The sequence below is a fragment of the Drosophila mauritiana genome, chromosome 3L, assembly GCF_004382145.1.
Source record: "Drosophila mauritiana strain mau12 chromosome 3L, ASM438214v1, whole genome shotgun sequence".
NCBI classification, from domain to species: domain Eukaryota; kingdom Metazoa; phylum Arthropoda; class Insecta; order Diptera; family Drosophilidae; genus Drosophila; species Drosophila mauritiana.
The window spans coordinates 22,467,674-22,488,250 of record NC_046669.1 but is presented as its reverse complement, the minus strand read 5'-3'; the positions used below and the strand labels follow the sequence as shown (position 1 = coordinate 22,488,250).

Here is a 20,577-nt window from a genome sequence, read left to right as displayed (position 1 = left end):
AGATAACTATTTGCTTTTCTTATTTTATTTAAGATTTAATAACTTTTAAATGTGTTATTCAATAGTATCATATTTTGTATTTGGAATAATAGTTGTTATGGGAAGGGTAGGTATCCATAGTCCATGTCTGTGCGCTATTTTCAACCGCGAAGTCAGCTGCTTCTTCCATTTGGTCCGACGATTTTGAAACCATGTTTTTACCTGAACTTCCGTCAAAGATAATGATTTTGACAGTTCAACACGCTTGCTAACGCTAAGATATTTGTCTAAATTAAACTCATTTTCAAGACGTTCCAGCTGTGAGGCACTATAGGCCTGACGAGGTTTTCTGTCAGTAAATTTCTTTCTCAGTTGTTTTTCTTGGAAACAATAAAGTTATTTTTAAAATTTTATTTGAGGATTTTAATTATTTAAATGGAAAATAATACCTTGTAAGTTTGTCGAGTTGGTTAAATAAGAGGGAAGAATACTTTCTGTTCGCCATATAAAACGTGAGGCTGTGCTGTCATTAAATGTGATGGGAAACCGGAGGTGGTGTCCTTGACATAACTGAAAATTTGTAAGTGGGGTTTTCTTATTTCCTCCCTGAGGAAAGCTAAATTCATACAGTTTTGAAACATCGCCTGAAATATACAAATTCGATAGTATTTTTATTACTTTTAAGAAGATGTTATTAACAGAGAGAGAGAGACCGCTTAAGTGAGTACCTATAGTACCCATAATGTACGTTACGGTACTCACAATTTCCAAAAAATAAAATAACTTTATTTTAGCGCTTTAAATAAAAATTTGCATTGTGTATAAATATTTAAAAATTGTATTTTATAACTCATAACTTTCCTTATAACAACCATAGAGAGAAATGTATCTAAAAAAACATGCGTTTTTTGCAAAAACTATTAAGCCCCTATAAAATCTAGAAGGTTCTAGAGACAGAGACGCAGCGCAAGTTTGTTGACCCATATGGCCAAGCCCACTCTAAAGCCTCTAAAGAAATTATTTCATAATTTTATTAGTCTTGTAAATTTTTATCGATTTTCCAAAAAACTTTTAGCCACGCCCACTCTATTGCCCTACAACCGCCCAAAACTTCCGCGCCCACATTTTTGAACCACTTTAATTAAGTAATTAGTTAATGATGAAAACTAACCGCCCCTGAAGTGGCCGTTAGCGAGAGTCGTTTAGCTGCTGCCTGAAAGAGATGGAGTCGCCCGAGTTGCTGGGCTGAGGACAACAACAAGATTGACGAAGCGGGACGTGAATAAGCTGTGTCTGATACCGCTTAAGGACGCTGTTGATGATGTGGGGTCACGCAGACGCCACCAGCACCTTAACCTATGTCTATAATTATGGCCAACATTGGAGACACAATTATTCTGCGGCAGATGCAGATTAGCTGCGTATAAGCTCTCCTCTCTCGAACTCTCTCTTGTACTCCCTTGCACCTACACATTTGGCTTAGCGTTCTGCTGTTCTCAATGCAATTATTCGTTTCTCGCTTTCGTAACCTATGCACGCGCATTACTGCGAAACTTCGTCGGAATTCGCTACAAAACAAAAATGGTATTTTATTTTTGCAAAACAAGCTAATAAAAATGCTTATTAGCTCAACATAGGTATTTAAGTGCTCTGTTCAATTTTACCCTGTTTAATGATCAGTGTTACAATAACTATTTAAACCGCTGTAAGTTCCAGCTCGCATATGATCCGAAACAGTTTTATAATTTCGATAGTACCAAGAGCTTCCTCGCTATTTTTTGAAAATACTTCAGTAACATCGGATCAGGCAATAGCTGATCTATTTGCCAAGTTTTTTTTAAACAAAATATTCTATATCAAAGTCGATTTTAAAATTTTCTTTCTTTCTGTATTTAAATTTCTAAATTATCTGAATGGCAATAGGTTCTCTTTAAAAAGTTCCCTTATTTGTATTCTCGGAGTTACATCCGGTTTCCCACAAAGTAGCCACCTTAGTCTGCTTCTTTAGGGATGAAATTACCTTACCGTAGGAAAAGTTAAATATTCAACCCTTTATATTACCGGCTTTGGTTTTGTCTTGTATATAAGACAATAAATCTGATGACGTTTGTTCAGGGGAAAGCCGAAAAACATTTTTGTAGTGTAACCACCGTGAGGGGGTTTAGTGCTGCAAATTGTATTACTGAGGGACCTTTGCGGTGATAAACTAATCAGGACAAGTGGGTTCACTGGTTAAAAACCTCCGAATCTTTTTTAACTACCGATCTTAGCAACAATTGAAGATTTTCTGCGATCGACAACTGATCAGCTGTGGAGTCCATTCTAACTATCGATAAGAACGGGTAGTCGATATATTGTCGTCGACCATACACGATCGAGGATACTCGATCACTCTCTCGAGAAAGACCCATCCATATAGACGTGAAATAAATAAATAAAACGGGTTTCCCGACCGTCAGATACTCTGCACTCTGCTAGTGAGAATACGAACACGAAATTTCATCACATTTCTGCGGTATCGATAGATATTGGGAAATAAAAAAAACAAAAAAATAGCTTTTATAAGTGTGAGCGTGAACATTTTGTAGGTGTAAGAAGGGGCGTGGCGTAAATATTTTTTGGTATACCCATAGAAATTGGCAGGACGATGAAAAATCAAAACATTTTTCAAAAGTGTGGTCGTGGCAGTTATTGGATGTTTGTGGGTGTTAGAGTGGGTGGGGCAAAACATCTTTTGGCAAATCGATAAAAATGTACAAAACTTCTAAAAATATCGAAGCATTTTTCACAAGTGTGGGCGTAGCAGTTTTGTGCGGGTTGTGGGAGTGGCAACATGGGTCAAAAAACTTGCGCTGCGTCTATGTTTTTAGATTCTTTATGCTCAACCTTCGATGTTCAAGCGGACGAACAGCTGTATAGAGGGATATGGCTGAATCGTCTCACCCGTTAATGCAGATTATGACGCTATAATTTTCCATTTCATTGCATATTAATGTGTTGAAAATAAAAAAAATGTATATCTAAGAATAATTATTTAAAGAAGAAAAATAATTATTTCAGGTCAAACGGTACCGCGCAGGACCTTGGACCCCGGCAAAGCAGAGAGACCGTGAACTAACGGTAACGCGCTGGAACTGGGATTCGAGCCGGCCAAGGGGACAGAGGTCGAACGCTAACGGTGGACATGCACAAAGAGGACACACCGTGAACTAACGGTACATGGACCTTGTGACCGAGCGCGCCGTGCGCAAAAGGGGAAATAACGGGATCCTTGCGGCCTATAAAGGGACGGCGCAAGTGCAGCCCGCGGCAGTCAGTCACAACACGCGAGGAAAGTCGCTACTGCGGTAGCGCAGTCGCACAGTCGGAACGGAGTCTGAAGGTGGAGGCGTAGATTCAGTCAACCAGACCGCGCGTGAGAAGAAGTAGTGAGACAGAGCGTTAAAAGAAGGAGTTCGGGAGTGAGAACGCGCGGATAAGTAACGAAAGAATAAACAGTGGAAGCGTCGGGCAGCAAGAGGCCCGCAGGAAGTGAAGAACGAGCACTGCAAGTGAAGAGTAATCCTGGGAGTGGAGGAGAAGATCTGTCATGTCTGAAAGGGTCAGTGGATTCAATGGTCAGCAAAGGTGGTCCCAGGCCGAGCGTTGTCTCGCCCGTGGACGATACACCCTGCCCCATAACATCCTAATCCCGGCCGGACCCAGGACAACGAAGGCAAGGCGTTGCAGGAGAAACGCCTCAGAAGCAGCGAGATCACCGAAGAAGTCACTGATAAAACAGTAGAATAAATCGATTATAATAAGAACCCTCTGCTTTTCCTTGGTCGGACAATTACACAAATCATAAATTTGGTGGGACGAACGCGCAAACTCTCTGAGCTAGTCGTTGCGATTCGTAGCGAGCAAATATAGAAAATCAGTTCGTTACAATACTTTAATATATTGTTCCTATTGTCAACTTGGTTTTCTTAGTTGATTGTGTTATTATACAATGCAGTTTTTGGAAAAATCGGAAGACTATATGTTGAAATTTACCATGGGAGCAGTGTAACGGAAATAATATATTTTGTTGTATTATGCTGTGTCCGTAATCGTATTTATCTATAGGACCTGCGACGGTATACAAGCTTCAACTTGCCAATTCTATCTACATTTATATATTTTTTTTATGCGGTGTTAAACTATTAAAAAAAGGTAAGTAAGCAGAAGTACATGGTATTTCAAAAAATTACACCATAACGCCCCAGGGCTGTCAATCACACAATTTTCGAAAAAGTTTTGGTATGGTTACAAGACCAAACAAGAGAGAATGCTATAGTCGAGTTCCCCGACTATCAGATACCCGTTATTCAGCTAGTTTGAACCTTTGTTTTTTATTACCCTTCTCGGACAACTTAATCTAATCGGTATCAATTTAAACGATTTTTAATATCAAAGGTATTAACAAAAATTATATGATTATGAGCATTCAAGAAATGGAATGTTTACATCAGATCGCCTTGGCTATTGATCCTGATGAAGACTTTATATGGTCGGAAGCGCTTCCTTCTACATAAAAATGTCGTATGTTGACATTTGTCGCCCATACGACCTGTAACCAATAAAAATAGCTTTTACCGTACGGACGGTCAAGCGGACGAACAGCTGTATAGAGGTATATTGCTAGATCGACTTAGCCGTTAATAAAGGTTACGAGGTTAAAATTTTCCCCTTCACTGCATATTATTGTGTTAAAAATGAATAAAAACATTATATCTAGGAATAATTTATATAAGAATTTGGATAGCTTGAATGTTTTTATGTTAGACACGTTTTTGTGTGTAATACATATACTCACACAAAAAATATATTTAGCTTTTAACAATAAATGGCACAAACTTTACTATGTTTCTATTGACAACTTCGTTTTCTTACTTGATGTAACATTAGTATTGCCTTTGGACAGACTTTATACTTTTGCCAATGCAAGAATTTAATCGCGACTTATCTTGTTCGAGCTGCGGATTCATCTTTCTCTTCCGTGTGACTACAACTGGAGTTTAAAATGTTGACTGTGAAAATACAAATGCTCCTACATATACAATTAAGCTGTTTAAAGCTCGTGCCCCGCCCAGAATTCACACATCGTTATTTCATTCCTGAAATGTACTAATGAGAATAACCATCAAGATTGTCCGTCAACAACCAATCAATATGCTTGCTTAGTATCTTGAAGTATGTATAGCATCAATATATGCACATAAACACACAAAGTATAAATCCAATTTTAAATGAGTTAATTTATCACCTAATTTCTTATTAGTCACCTAATTTCTTATTAGGGAGAAATATTATATCAACAAATCATACATCTTTTTCAATTACAATTGCTTACTACAACTGGCGTTGAAAGCAAAGCAAACAAGAGAGAACACTATAGTCGAGTTCCTCGACCATCATATACCCGTTACTCTGCTGGTTGGAATGCAAACGATAAATTTTAAAAAATTGTTTGTCATATCCAATAAAAATTCAACAAAATACGCATAGGATCTAGGGAGTGAACGAATTTTTTCACATTCCGTAACTGCTGGCACACCATATCAAAATAATTATTTGCCTATTTAGGCGTGACAGATAAGTAAATTAAGGATATTTTATTTTCTTAATAGAAAATAATAAAACAAGAGAGAATGTTATAGTCTAGTTCCCAGACAATAGTCGGTATCTGATAAGATACCCGTTACTCAGCTAGTGTGAAGTCGAAGGCGAAATTTCATCATTTTTTGGGATATCGATAGATAAATTTAAAAATTGTTCCAAAGTGTGGGTATGACCGGTTCGGCGGCTTTAGGGCGTTAGACTGGGCGTGGCAAAACGGTTTTTGGTAAATCGATAGAAATTTACAAAACTAATAAAATTATGAAAAAATATTGACAAATGATTCAAAAAGGTGGGCGTGGCCAAAGACACTAGAATAACAAGATGCGTAACGGCCATACATTCGTTTGGCACTATGCAGCCACTTTTTTGGTGAAGGCCAAATTTGCTCTCTTTCCGCTCGCTCACGTTGAGAGCGTAAGAAATATAAAAATAGAATTTGCTTGCTTGTGTGAGTAAAAACAAGAGACGAGAACGCGTATATGTGTGCGTACTTGTTCTAGAAGACGATTTTTGGGCCGAAATCAATTCTGATCGAAGAAACGAATTTACATATTTGGAGTTGTGTCCAATTTCGTAGCAATATGATGAAATAAAATAAAAATTCCCTGACTATTATAATAATTATTATAATAATAATTAAAGCAAATACAAAGGAAATTATTATAACTACTGTAATTTGAAACATAAATTTTCCAAAAAGAAGACATAACATTGAGAAATAAATATTTCATAAAAATAATAATTATTTTTTAATTTCATAAAAAAATAATAATTTTATTAATAAATAATAAAAATAATAATTTTATTAATAAATAATAAAAATAATAATATTTCATAATAATATTTCATAAAAAATAATAATACGTAGTAGAAAATAAAAATTAATAAAATAAATAAAAATATGAAAACAGTTCGTTGCAAAAGTCATATCGTCAGGCACGAAGTGCGGACACAAGCACTCAACAATCATTGCCTTATTAATATTTCTCACGCCGCAAGCTGAATACCCTAATGACAAGTATTCTAATATAAAGTCATTTTCGAAATTTATTTTGTGATGTACATAGATTCGTCTATTACTATTTCTAAGCTTTATTTAAATAATAATAACGTTGAGGCAATGCAAAACAAGAATTTTTCGCATGGTGCCAATTGATAAAAAATAATATAGATTTAAAGTCAACGAACTTCTAAGGTGAAGGGCATATTTTGTCAAATTTACAATACATGAGCATACGTGTGCACGCATACAGTTGTATGCTATCACTGTATGCGTAGAAAAGAGCTGTTTGCTGTAGCGCTCTCCGCTCTTTCTCTCTCGAACAAAAACTCAAGAGAGCCTGGAGCCACCTCTAGAGCCACGGCCAAAAAATCGCGTGCCAAAAATTTGTATGGCCGTTACGCATCTTGTTATTCTAGTGTCTTTGGCGTGGCAATATGGGTCACCTAACTTGCGTCGCGTCTTTGTATTTAAAATACAGATTCTGCTGAATCTCAACCTTCTAGCTTTCATAGTTCCTGAGATCTCGACATTCATACGGACAGACTTAGGACTAGTTTTTAGCTAGGGAGAAATAAGAATTCGTGTCACTTATTTCTGGGGAGACACACAACAATTATTAATTATTATATATATATGTATTTTTATTATTATTTGATCAATATCCATTGCCTTCCGCCTTTAATTAGTCCACAGTTTTTAAGAATGTTTTAAAATGTTAAAACTCCTTTCTAAATGAACTCAAACTTTTTTTTCTCGAGCATGAAGACGGACAGAAAGTCAGACGGACGCCTAGTGATCCTAAATACTATATGGTATAGAGTCGAAAGGCGACAATGAAGAAAAATCTTTTTAATGGACATGTTTTTATATCAAAGGATATAAGGATATTATTCAGAAGTTTGCAAAGCAGTGAGGAACGACTGTATTAAATACTATCATATATTCTTGATTGGGATTCATGTTTACGAAATCTATTCTCTTAGATTTTAGTCTATCTGCATGAATCTATTCCAAAAATGTATATTCTTTAGCAAGTAATATAGATATATGTAGGTCCGGGAAATGCCGAATCGATCTAGTATATCATTTATATAAATATGTATATAAATAGAGTAATATCTGTAAAATAATTTCGAATAAAAATTAACATTTGTTTTGATTAATATTTGTTTTATTTCGGTGTGCAGTTTTTGGAAAAATCAGAAGACTTTATGTACATAGTGGCCATAGAAACAGTGCAAAAGAAATAATAATAATTCGTAATCGTATTTATCTACATAACCTGCGACGGTATATAAGATTGAACTTGCCAATTTTATCTCCATTTATATATTTTTTAAGCGGTGTTAAATCATTAAAAAATTTTAAGTAAGCAGAAGTACAGGGTACTTCAAAAATTACACCATAACTCCTCAGGGCTGTCAATCCCACACTTTTCGAAAAAGTTTTGGTCTTGTTACAAGACCAAACAAGAGTTCGAGTTCCCCGACTATCAGATACCCGTTACTCAGCTAGTTTGAACTTTTGTTTTTTTTTTTAATATATTAAACGAAAGTACTGGATTGACTATCGTACTATTACCCCTTTACCAAGGCAAAATAACCAAACAGAAACATTCACTAAAAAAACAAACTTGCGCTGATTCTACTTTTCTATAATCTGTATGATTAATTCCTAGCTTTTCTGAGTATCTAAGATCTTGACGTTTATAGGGACGCAAAGACGGACTTGGCCATATCGACTCGCTTCCTTCTACCTTTAAATAATTTTTTTTACATAATTTTCAACTAATCAATATTCCTTTTTACACACAAGTAATAGGTATAAAAGTAAACCACTTATGAGGCTCAAAAGGTTTTTACGGCACTATTCGGTTTCACATTATGGAAAGTGTGAAAATATTTGTTGGCAGCGAAAGAAAAGATAATAATTAAATAAAAGAAAAAGGATGACTTCTTTTCAGCGCGATAATTGAAGTATAAATAACCTATTGAGACTTATATTTTTATACCCGTTACTCGTAGCGTAGTAAAAGGGTATGCTAGATTCGTTGAAAAATGTGTTACAGGCCGAAAGGGGCTTTTCCGACCAAATACAATATATATTTTTTTGATCAGGATCAATAGCCTACTCGAACTGGTCATGTCCGTCTGTCAGTGTGAATGTAGAGATCTCATGAACTATAAAAGCTTGAAGGTAGATTTTCAGCATGCAGACTCTAGAGACAAGGACGCAGCGCAAGTTTGTTGACCCATGTTGTCACACGCACTCTAACGCCCACAAACCGCACCATACTGCCACGCCCAAACTTTCGAAGAATGTGTTGATATTTTTTCTTATATTTTTTTGCCAAAATTTGCCAAAACACGTATTATTTATTATTTATTATTTATTTAAACTTATTATATATTTTTATTTCTTTCTGTTTTCCGAACAAATTATTGACACGCGCACTCTTACGCCTACAAACCGCCCAAAACTGGCACGCCCACATTTTTGAAAATATGAAGGTGACAGTTTTGGGAGGTTCTAGGAGCATGGCAAAAGTGTACATAGAGAGAAATTGGCACGATAAAGAATAAATTAAACAGAGACAAAACTACAGTCAAAATTGTCGTAGTGGTTTTTTTTGGTTTGTTGACGATAAAGTGGGCGAGGCAATAAACATGTGCAGCGTTTATGCCTTTAGAATCTTGTTCTCAACTGTCTAGCTTTTATCGTTCCTGAGATCTCAACGTTCATACGGACAATCAGACGGACATGGCTAGATCGCCTTGGCTATTGATCCTGATGAAGACTTTATATGGTCGGAAGCGCTTCCTTCTACATAAAAATGTCGTATGTTGACATTTGTCGCCCATACGACCTGTAACCAATAAAAATAGCTTTTACCGTACGGACGGTCAAGCGGACGAACAGCTGTATAGAGGTATATTGCTAGATCGACTTAGCCGTTAATAAAGGTTACGAGGTTAAAATTTTCCCCTTCACTGCATATTATTGTGTTAAAAATGAATAAAAACATTATATCTAGGAATAATTTATATAAGAATTTGGATAGCTTGAATGTTTTTATGTTAGACACGTTTTTGTGTGTAATACATATACTCACACAAAAAATATATTTAGCTTTTAACAATAAATGGCACAAACTTTACTATGTTTCTATTGACAACTTCGTTTTCTTACTTGATGTAACATTAGTATTGCCTTTGGACAGACTATTTTGCGATGAGTGGGCCTCTGAAGTGCTCAAAATACTGTCAATACTAAACGCTCCTAATCTTCCCTTTTTTTTTATTTGTATACTTTTGCCAATGCAAGAATTTAATCGCGACTTATCTTGTTCGAGCTGCGGATTCATCTTTCTCTTCCGTGTGACTACAACTGGAGTTTAAAATGTTGACTGTGAAAATACAAATGCTCCTACATATACAATTAAGCTGTTTAAAGCTCGTGCCCCGCCCAGAATTCACACATCGTTATTTCATTCCTGAAATGTACTAATGAGAATAACCATCAAGATTGTCCGTCAACAACCAATCAATATGCTTGCTTAGTATCTTGAAGTATGTATAGCATCAATATATGCACATAAACACACAAAGTATAAATCCAATTTTAAATGTGTTAATTTATCACCTAATTTCTTATTAGGGAGAAATATTATATCAACAAATCATACATCTTTTTCAATTACAATTGCTTACTACAACTGGCGTTGAAAGCAAAGCAAACAAGAGAGAACACTATAGTCGAGTTCCTCGACCATCATATACCCGTTACTCTGCTGGTTGGAATGCAAACGATAAATTTTAAAAAATTGTTTGTCATATCCAATAAAAATTTAACAAAATACGCATAGGATCTAGGGAGTGAACGAATTTTTTCACATTCCGTAACTGCTGGCACACCATATCAAAATAATTATTTGCCTATTTAGGCGTGACAGATAAGTAAATTAAGGATATTTTATTTTCTTAATAGAAAATAATAAAACAAGAGAGAATGTTATAGTCTAGTTCCCAGACAATAGTCGGTATCTGATAAGATACCCGTTACTCAGCTAGTGTGAATTCGAAGACGAAATTTCATCATTTTTTTTGGGATATCGATAGATAAATTTAAAAATTGTTCCAAAGTGTGGGTATGACCGGTTCGGCGGCTTTAGGGCGTTAGACTGGGCGTGGCAAAACGGTTTTTGGTAAATCGATAGAAATTTACAAAACTAATAAAATTATGAAAAAATATTGCCAAATGATTCAAAAAGGGGGGGTGGCAGTTTTGGGTGGCTTGTGGGCGTTAGAGTGGGCGTGGCAGTATGGGTCACCTAACTTGCGCCGCGTCTTTGTATTTAAAATACAGATTCTGCTGAATCTCAACCTTCTAGCTTTCATAGTTCCTGAGATCTCGACATTCATACGGACAGCCGGACGGACTAGCTTTTAGCTAGGGAGAAATAAGAATTCTTGTCACTTATTTCTGGGGAGACACACAACAATTATTAATTATTATTATATATATGTATTTTTATTATTATTTGATCAATATCCATTGCCTTCTGCCTTTAATTAGTCCACAGTTTTTAAGAATGTTTTAAAATGTTAAAACTCCTTTCTAAATGAACTCAAACTTTTTTTTTCTCGAGCATGAAGACGGACAGAAAGTCAGACGGACGCCTAGTGATCCTAAATACATATATGGTATAGAGTCGAAAGGCGACAATGAAGAAAAATCTTTTTAATGGACATGTTTTTATATCAAAGGATATAAGGATATTATTCAGAAGTTTGCAAAGCGGCGAGGAACGACTGTATTAAATACTATCATATATTCTTGATTGGGATTCATGTTTACGAAATCTATTCTCTTAGATTTTAGTCTATCTGCATGAATATATTACAAAAATGTCTATTCTTTAGCAAGTAATATAGATATATGTAGGTCCGGGAAATGCCGAATCGATCTAGTATATCATTTATATAAATATGTATATAAATAGAGGAATATCTGTAAAATAATTTCGAATAAAAATTAACATTTGTTTTGATTAATATTTGTTTTTGGAAAAATCAGAAGACTTTATGTACATAGTGGCCATAGAAACAGTGTAAAAGAAATAATAATAATTCGTAATCGTATTTATCTACATAACCTGCGACGGTATATAAGATTGAACTTGCCAATTTTATCTTCATTTATATATTTTTTAGGCGGTGTTAAATTATTAAAAAATTTTAAGTGAGCAGGTGTAAAGCTGTCTTTTTCCGACAGATCAGTTTATATTACGTGCTCCTATATTCCGCCATCTTCTGAATTCCCAGAATATCAGAATCATCTGTCCGCTATCCAGTCCATCTTGAATAAACTTTCTGACAGGGACCAATTGGTAGTTCTAGGTGATTTTAATATACCTGGCACAATGTGGTCCCCAGAAAAACCAATCGAATATCCTTCTCCCTTTAGCACAACATGACTTTATTGACGGCTTGCTCGACTTATCGCTGTCGCAAGTTAATTATATTCCAAATTCTCTTGGTCGACTTTTGGATCTATGTTTTGTAACAAGTCCTGAAAGTGTGTTTCTGTCCAGGGTAGTACCTCTTACTCAACCTGAAGATCAATATCATCCTACTTTCGAGGTGGAAATCGACTTAGGTACGGTATTAAAAGTAAATTCAGAGAAATCAACAAAGCGAATTCCCTGTCTTCGCAAGGCAAATTTTCGGAGGCTAAACAATTTTATAGCTGGCTTTAATTGGTCCGATCTTTACTCCTGCAACATAATGGCGGATGCCATTAATATGTTTTAAACCACAATCAAATCATTTTTTGACTCTTGTGTTCCGATGTACTATCCGTCAACCTCTAAACCTCCTTGGTTTAATAAAGAGTTGACACACCTAAGAAATGTAAAGTCCAGACTCTATATGAAATTTAAAAATACCGGTTCTCAGTCCATCCTTTGTAAATATTTAAGCGCTTGGTTAAACTTTACCGTGCTTTGTGCTCAGTGCTACAAAAATTATTTAAACCGTTGTAAGTTCCAGTTTGCACAGGATCCGAAACAGTTTTATAATTTCGTTAGCACTAAGCGAAAAACAAGTTCTTACCCTTCCTCGCTATTTTTTGAAAACACTATGGTTACATCGGATCAGGCAATAGCCGGTCTATTCGCCAAGTTTTTTCAAACAACATATTCAACTTTACCTCATTCCGAACAGCCATACTCTTATGCGGTATCTAAGTCGAATCTAATATTTTGCCCCACTATAAACGAAAGCTCACTGCTTAACGGCTGTGTTCTCAGATTCTGTGCGGAAGCCTTGTGCAAGCCTCTACTGAAACTGTTTACCTTATCTTTGGAATCTTCACAATTCCCTCATATATGGAAGGAGTCCTTTGTGATTCCTCTTCACAAAAAAGGTAGCAAACTGGATGCAAGCAATTACAGAGGAATCTCTAAATTGTCGGCTATCCCAAAACTTTTCGAAAATGTTATCACTCCTCATTTGCAGCACCTTTGTAGATCAATCATATCACCGTGTCAGCACGGTTTTATGAAACGCAGATCTAAAACCACTAACCTCTTGGAGCTATCTTCTTTCGTAATACACGGTTTCAAAAATAATCTTCAAACAGATGTCATCTACACTGATTTTAGTAAAGCATTTGACTCTGTTAATCATTACCTTCTAATAAAAAAACTTGATCTTATAGGTTTCCCTGTTGATCTTCTAAATTGGATTTCAAGCTATCTGAATGGCAGGACACAACAAGTCCTCTTTAAAAATTCGTTATCTTCTATTCTCCGAGTCACATCCGGTGTCCCACAAGGGAGCCATCTTGGTCCGCTTCTTTTTACCTTATTCATTAACGACCTCCCCTTAATAATAAAACATTCGCGTGTACTTATGTACGCAGACGATGTTAAATTATGCCTCCAGTACAAGGACACTTCTTGCCATTTGGACTTACAATCCGATCTAGACCGATTTCAAACATGGTGCCGTGATAACATATTAGACTTAAATGGCTCCAAGTGTAAAGTTATGACCTTTTGTCGTGCCAACCCAATACGCACGACTTACACTCTAAGTGGGTGCTCACTGGACAGAATAACACGAGTTGATGATCTTGGTGTTCTTCTGGACCCAAAACTAAAATTTTCTGACCATATTTCGTCCAGGGGTGTGCTTGGTTTTATAAAAAGGTGGTCTAAGGAATTTGATGACCCTTACTTGACTAAAACCTTATTTATTTCGTTAGTCCGTCCGATTCTCGAGTACGGATCACCTGTTTGGAGTCCACAATACGCAGTCCACTCGGACCGCATTGAATCGGTCCAAAAAAACTTCTTACTTTTTGCCTTGCGGCGCCTAAATTGGGATGCAAACCATATATTACCTCCTTATTCCAGTAGACTACTTTTAATTAATTTACCATCCCTAGCTAACCGTATAACTATGCTTGGAACAGTTTTTATTTGTAAGCTTATTCGTGGGAATGTTGAGAGTCACGACTTGATTAGTCGGCTTAACTTCTCGGTTCCAAGTAGATTCACTAGAAACTATATACCCCTTATCTTAAATCATTGTAGATCTAATTATGAGTTGCATGGCCCTTACAGAGTTTTATGTTCTGACTATAATAGACTTTATCCTATTATCTGTAATCTTGACTCTCTGCCGCTATTAAAGCAATCGATCTTATCTTTTCTATTACATAATTAGATCCTACTAACACTAATATTTAACATAGTTATTCCACATTATATTTATTTCCTCGTTCCTATTCTATTTTTTATATCGCGTCTATATCTTCTCGCAAATCGAGCCGTACGATACACGGCAGCGCCCCTCGGTCGGTTGGGCGGGAGGTGTGGCCGTGGGACCCGTGCGATAAAACAGAAGTACAGGGTACTTCAAAAATTACACCATAACAACTCAGGGCTGTCAATCCCACAATTTTCGAAAAAGTTTTGGTCTTGTTACAAGACCAAACAAGAGTTCGAGTTCCCCGTTACTCAGCTAGTTTGAACTATTGTTTGTTTTTTTAAATTTATTAAACGAAATTACTTAATTGACTAGCGTACTATTACCCTTTTTGGACAACTTAATCTTGATAGATATTAAACGATTTTTAATATCTAAGTTATTTACAAAAATTATATGATTATGAGTATTAAAGGAATGGAATGTTTACAATACTAATAAATTGTCTCATTTATTCAAAATCCTATCGAAACTTAAAAATAATATTTAAAATATCTTTATCATATATTCCTACTAACTGAGTAACAGTTATCTGGTACTTTACACATTTACAAGGCTAAATAACCAATTTCTAGAATCTGTATGATTAATCCCTAGCTATTCTGAGTATCTAAGATCTTGACGTTTATAGGGACGCAAAGACGGACTTGGCCATATCGACTCCGCTTCCTTCTACCTTTTACATAATTTTCAACTAATCAATATTCCTTTTTTCACACAAGTAATAGGTATAAAAGTAAACCACTTATGAGACTCAAAAGGTTTTTACGGCACTATTCGGTTTCACATTATGGAAAGTGTGAAAACATTTGTTGGCAGCGAAAGAAAAGATAATAATTAAATAAAAGAAAAAGGATGACTTCTTTTCAGCGCGATAATTGAAGTTTAAATAACCTATTGAGACTTATATTTTTATACCCGTTACTCGTAGCGTAGTAAAAGGGTATACTAGATTCGTTGAAAAATGTGTTACAGGCCGAAAGGGGCGTTTCCGACCAAATAAAATATATATGTCGGGTTAAGAATATCAGGGGCCTCGCTGTCGGGTTAAGAATATCAGGGGCCTCGCCGTCCGTCCGTCCGTCCATATCAGCGTTGCTCATAACTCTTTTCACAATATAATTTTTATGCAGCTGTGCGCAGTCAACGAGTCCACTTGCGTCTGCTTTGGCTTCTCCACGATTAATGTCCTCACTCCCGTTTCGTGCAGCCTGCTTTGTCTCTTCTCAATTTTTGGCATTTCCTTTTCATTATATAGTTTTCCCTTTCTAACCAAGCAGCGCAAGTGGCCACGTTCAGCAACAGCTCTATCGCTCTCGTTTTTGCAAAATCCTAGATAATTCATCTATTCATCCTCACACATTGACAATAAATAGGAACACGCATAATAGCAAAGGGAACATGGAGAAGAAGTAAACGGCGACTAAACGCATTCATTATTTTCGCCACGTGTTCATAAATAGGAACACGCATAATAGCAAAGGGAACTTGGAGAAGAAGTAAACAGCGACTACACGCATACTCATTATTTTCGCCACGACACGGCCATTCTGACATTTACACGTCCTCGTGTAAGCTTTTGATACCGAGATACCAAGATATCAAGATCACATACTTTCATCACTATTCAATAACATTTAATTTCATTAGTTTGACATTATTAGGCGTATTTCTTAAATCTTAATTCTGTGAAGAAACAAAACAGCTTTTATTTCATTGTTGCTGGGATAACTTATTCTATTTTCATATTCAGTTCCATTGATCAGTAATACATCAGCTTACAACTTATCTTAACATTATCATTTATCGATTTCTATATATCGATCTTCCGCCAGTTCACACACACTTGATTATTAATTCAATCCAAACTCATCGTCTCTCCTGGACGGATAACTCACAATTCATCGTCTCACCTGACGGATAACTCACAATTCATCGTCTCACCTAGACGGATAACTCACAATTCATCGTCTCACATAGACGGATAACTCACAATTCATCGTCTCACCTAGACGGATAACTCACAATTCATCGTCTCACCTAGACGGATATCTCTCGTTCACAAAAGAACTCATTGGCGGGCTTTTCTTTTCATTCAACTGTTTCTATATTTCAGCTATTGCTCTACATTCTCGTTTAACTCATTCGGGATTTCTGCATCCGGCATTTTACGTATATCTTCTTGGCAATACTTGAACGAACGGTTACTCGTCAACGACTTTAGTGTATACCTGTCACCCTCTAATACTTCAGTTACCAAAAACGGTCCCCTGAATTTCGGATCTAACTTAGTTTGGTGTCTTTCTTCATTCCTCAATAGCACATAGCACACCACCTACGTGGTGTTTGTCAACGGCTGCCCTACTGCTATCAAATCGGGATTTGTCGTAAGACGCTAAGGAATTCATATTTTCTGTCGCATGAGCTCTAACAGTTGCCAAATCTATTTCACATTCGGTCTCACATGGGGGAACTAATCCAAGGGGTCGAGCCTGTTTACCAATTAACATTTCTAACGGACTTGCCTCAGTGGCACGAGAAATTGTACAATTCAGTGCAAGTTGGACTTCGCCAAGTGCGTCCTGCCACGATCGTTGACTTGATTCTACCACTGACAACAAATTTTTCAGTGTTTCCATCACCCGTTCCACTTGCCCATTTGCACGGCTCATTCCCGTAGCAATCAAGTAAAGTTCAACTTTCTGCGATACGCAAAACTCTGAAAACTTAGAGCTAGTAAAACATCTGCCCTGGTCGGCGATGATGCGATCTGGTACTCCAAATAAGGATATGGAAGATTTCATAGCATTTTAGGCATCTTTAAGGTGTGATACAGATAAACAAACTTTGTATAGGCATTGATCTGAACAATGACATACTCCTTCAAATCGCTCTTGCCGCTTAATTTACCCGTTATATCTATGTGGATGGTGTGCCACGGTATACTTGTCTTCGGAATGGAATGAAGTTCCGCCTGAACCTTCCCGGAAGATGATTTCACTGATCTACAAGTTATGCAGTTTGAAACAAATTTTCGAACATACTTGTTCATTTTAGCGAACCAATAATACTGGTACACTTTATCAAGTGTCTTTTGCCACCCTAAATGCATTATCGACTCGTGTACCTGGTTAATTACTGACCATTTGAAAGCTCTGGGTACAACTGGTAAATAACTTGTTCTACCTCGTCTTTGGACCTTGCGATATAATACACCTTTTCGCAAATCATACGTTTTGGCCAAGTTTTCGGCCAATTCATCTGACTCCAATTTGTTAACTATTTCTATTATCTCAAGGTCTAACCGTTGCTCAGCAAGAAGCCAAGTACTTGAAATTTCAGACAGATTTACTCGTTTTTCGGGAATCTTGTTTATTGACAAAATGTGTTCGGGTGATAAAGGATTTCTTGCGATACGCTTACCCTCTCTATATTGAATTTCGAAATTAAACGATTGTAAGTAGGCCCACCAGCGGTGAACTCTGGGTGTTAAATCTATTTTTGTGCGAGAAGCTTTTAATGAATTGCAGTCTGTATAGACAACGAACTCACGGCCAATTAGGTAATGGCGAAAATGTTTAACGGCTTTTACCACTGCCAAGGTTTCCAGCTCGTAGGAGTGATATCTAGATTCAACAGAGGTAGTTGTTTTGCTGAAGTATTCGATTACATGGGGCTTACTTTCTATACGGTGCAAAAGTATCGCTCCATATCCACAGGCACTTGCATCAGTGTGCATCTCAATAGGATATTGCGGGTCGAAGATTACCAGAACAGGCTCATTTGTGAGGATCGTCACAACTTTAAGTCTGATCTCTTCCAGCTCAGCGCTCCATGTAATCTTGCCGCTACCAGAGGAAAGTGAATACAATGGTTTCATAAGTTGGGAGAATCCAGGCACGAATTTGCGAAAGTAAGAGGCCAAGCTAATGAATTGTCTAACGCCGGAGACAGTTTGAGGAGGAGGCAAGGAGCTTAATGAAGCTATCTTTCGCACATTCGGACGAATTTCTCCCGCTCGCACTTCATAGCCCAAATACTGAACCGTTGTTTTGAGAAAACTGAATTTAGCAAGGTTAAAGGTAAAACCAGCCTTTGTAAGAACAATCAAAACAGTTTTTGATTTTACAACTTTAAAATTATCGGATGCCAAAATTACATAAAAGCCTTGTTTAAGTATTTCTCGCCCTATCAGAATATCATTCCTCATTTGCTCGTTCGGGACTACATGAAATAATATTTCCATAATATTTTCGATTATAGTGACTTCACTCAAGATTTGCAATGTACTGCACACACTGCCACCACCAATGCCTTTTATCATTACAGTATTGTTTATACGTTTACCAGATAACTTACTGCTAATGTCGTCTTTAATAAGGGAGCACTCTGCACCGGAATAGAAACAAATTGCATAGATCTCACCTCGTTGATGCAAGCTTCCCTTTGGCTCAGTCACACAACATTGGTTAACAGTCTTCTGTTGAGTCACATCTTGTTTGGCTGCACTTCCGTTTTTCGGGCACTGGTTGGAGAAATGTCCCGGTTGGCCGCACCGATAGCACGTAACATTTGATTTTTCACGCTGCGGTTGCGCCTGTCTATCTTGTCGCATTTTACTTCGGCATTCAGCAATTCGATGTCCCGGCTTTGAACAGAAGTGGCATACAACTGGCGATGCCTTACGGTTCTTCTGGTCAGGTCCAAGGTTGTCATCTCGAGCATGTCGCTTCTTGTCGAACGTAAACGCTTTTAACTCCGCCTGTAGCTTACTTCTGGTACGCACATTGGATGTGAAGAGGACGCGCTGCAAACGACTGTCAATGTTTGCCATATGCGCAAGAACAGTTGTAACGGCAATTTCTTCTATTTCCATATTCCGCCACTTTGTAGTCAGCGTCGTCACCAGCCGACTCGCATACACCGCATAACATTCGTCGGCAGTCGGGCGGCTGTTGAGTAAATTTAAAAACGTAGCGGCCGGCGTCTCTTCGGTTTCAAAGCGCTGCAGAAATAATTCCTGGAACTCTTGCCAAGTCATACCCTGGTACGAAATTTGTGTTAGCCACTGAGATGCAGTTCCTTCCATGCAGTTACTTAGTGCGATGATCAATTTACTTCCTTTAAGGGGGTGCTCAGTTAGAATTATATCGGTTGTTGAACACCACTTTGCTGCCTCTACGCATGCAGCATCAGGGTTAAATTTGGGTAGCTTAACATCATAACTAGGTTGCTGCTCACGTGCCGGCGTCACTTGCATGATTTTTACAAGTTCAGCAAAATTCCGATTTTGCATTTCCACTACTGAACGCCACTGATCCTCAGAAAATGCAGGGTGTGGCACAGATCCCACTTCTGATGTCGGGTTAAGAATATCAGGGGCCTCGCTGTCGGGTTAAGAATATCAGGGGCCTCGCCGTCCGTCCGTCCGTCCATATCAGCGTTGCTCATAACTCTTTTCACAATATAATTTTTATGCAGCTGTGCGCAGTCAACGAGTCCACTTGCGTCTGCTTTGGCTTCTCCACGATTAATGTCCTCACTCCCGTTTCGTGCAGCCTGCTTTGTCTCTTCTCAATTTTTGGCATTTCCTTTTCATTGTATAGTTTTCCCTTTCTAACCAAGCAGCGCAAGTGGCCACGTTCAGCAACAGCTCTATCGCTCTCGTTTTTGCAAAATCCTAGATAATTCATCTATTCATCCTCACACATTGACAATAAATAGGAACACGCATAATAGCAAAGGGAACATGGAGAAGAAGTAAACGGCGACTAAACGCATTCATTATTTTCGCCACGTGTTCATAAATAGGAACACGCATAATAGCAAAGGGAACTTGGAGAAGAAGTAAACAGCGACTACACGCATACTCATTATTTTCGCCACGACATATATTTTTTTGATCAGGATCAATAGCCTACTCGAACTGGTCATGTCCGTCTGTCCGTGTGAATGTAGAGATCTCATGAACTATAAAAGCTTGAAGGTAGATTTTCAGCATGCAGACTCTAGAGACAAGGACGCAGCGCAAGTTTGTTGACCCATGTTGTCACACGCACTCTAACGCCCACAAACCGCACCATACTACCACGCCCAAACTTTCGAAGAATGTGTTGATATTTTTTCTTATATTTTTTCTTATATTTTTTTGCCAAAATTTGCCAAAACACGTATTAT

The 20,577-nt window shown here is 37.3% G+C and overlaps 2 protein-coding genes across 2 annotated transcripts; both read right to left on the bottom strand.

The window, feature by feature from the left end:
* Positions 1–54: 54 nt before the first annotated feature.
* Positions 55–10,020, bottom strand: LOC117141684 (homeobox protein MSH-C). The gene is made up of 3 exons (XM_033305289.1): positions 9,815–10,020; positions 429–623; positions 55–359 (listed from the first exon to the last, which is right to left on the bottom strand). Exons 1-3 carry the CDS (start codon positions 9,987–9,989, stop codon positions 55–57), a joined length of 675 nt encoding a protein of 224 aa, XP_033161180.1. The 5' UTR covers positions 9,990–10,020.
* A 1,043-nt stretch (positions 10,021–11,063) lies between these two features.
* Positions 11,064–19,766, bottom strand: LOC117139379. Its single transcript, XM_033301637.1, has 3 exons — positions 19,642–19,766; positions 18,673–19,521; positions 11,064–11,074 (listed from the first exon to the last, which is right to left on the bottom strand). The coding sequence occupies exons 1-3, from the start codon at positions 19,694–19,696 to the stop codon at positions 11,064–11,066; spliced, it is 915 nt and encodes a 304-aa protein (XP_033157528.1). The 5' UTR covers positions 19,697–19,766.
* Between the last annotated feature and the right edge of the window lie 811 nt (positions 19,767–20,577).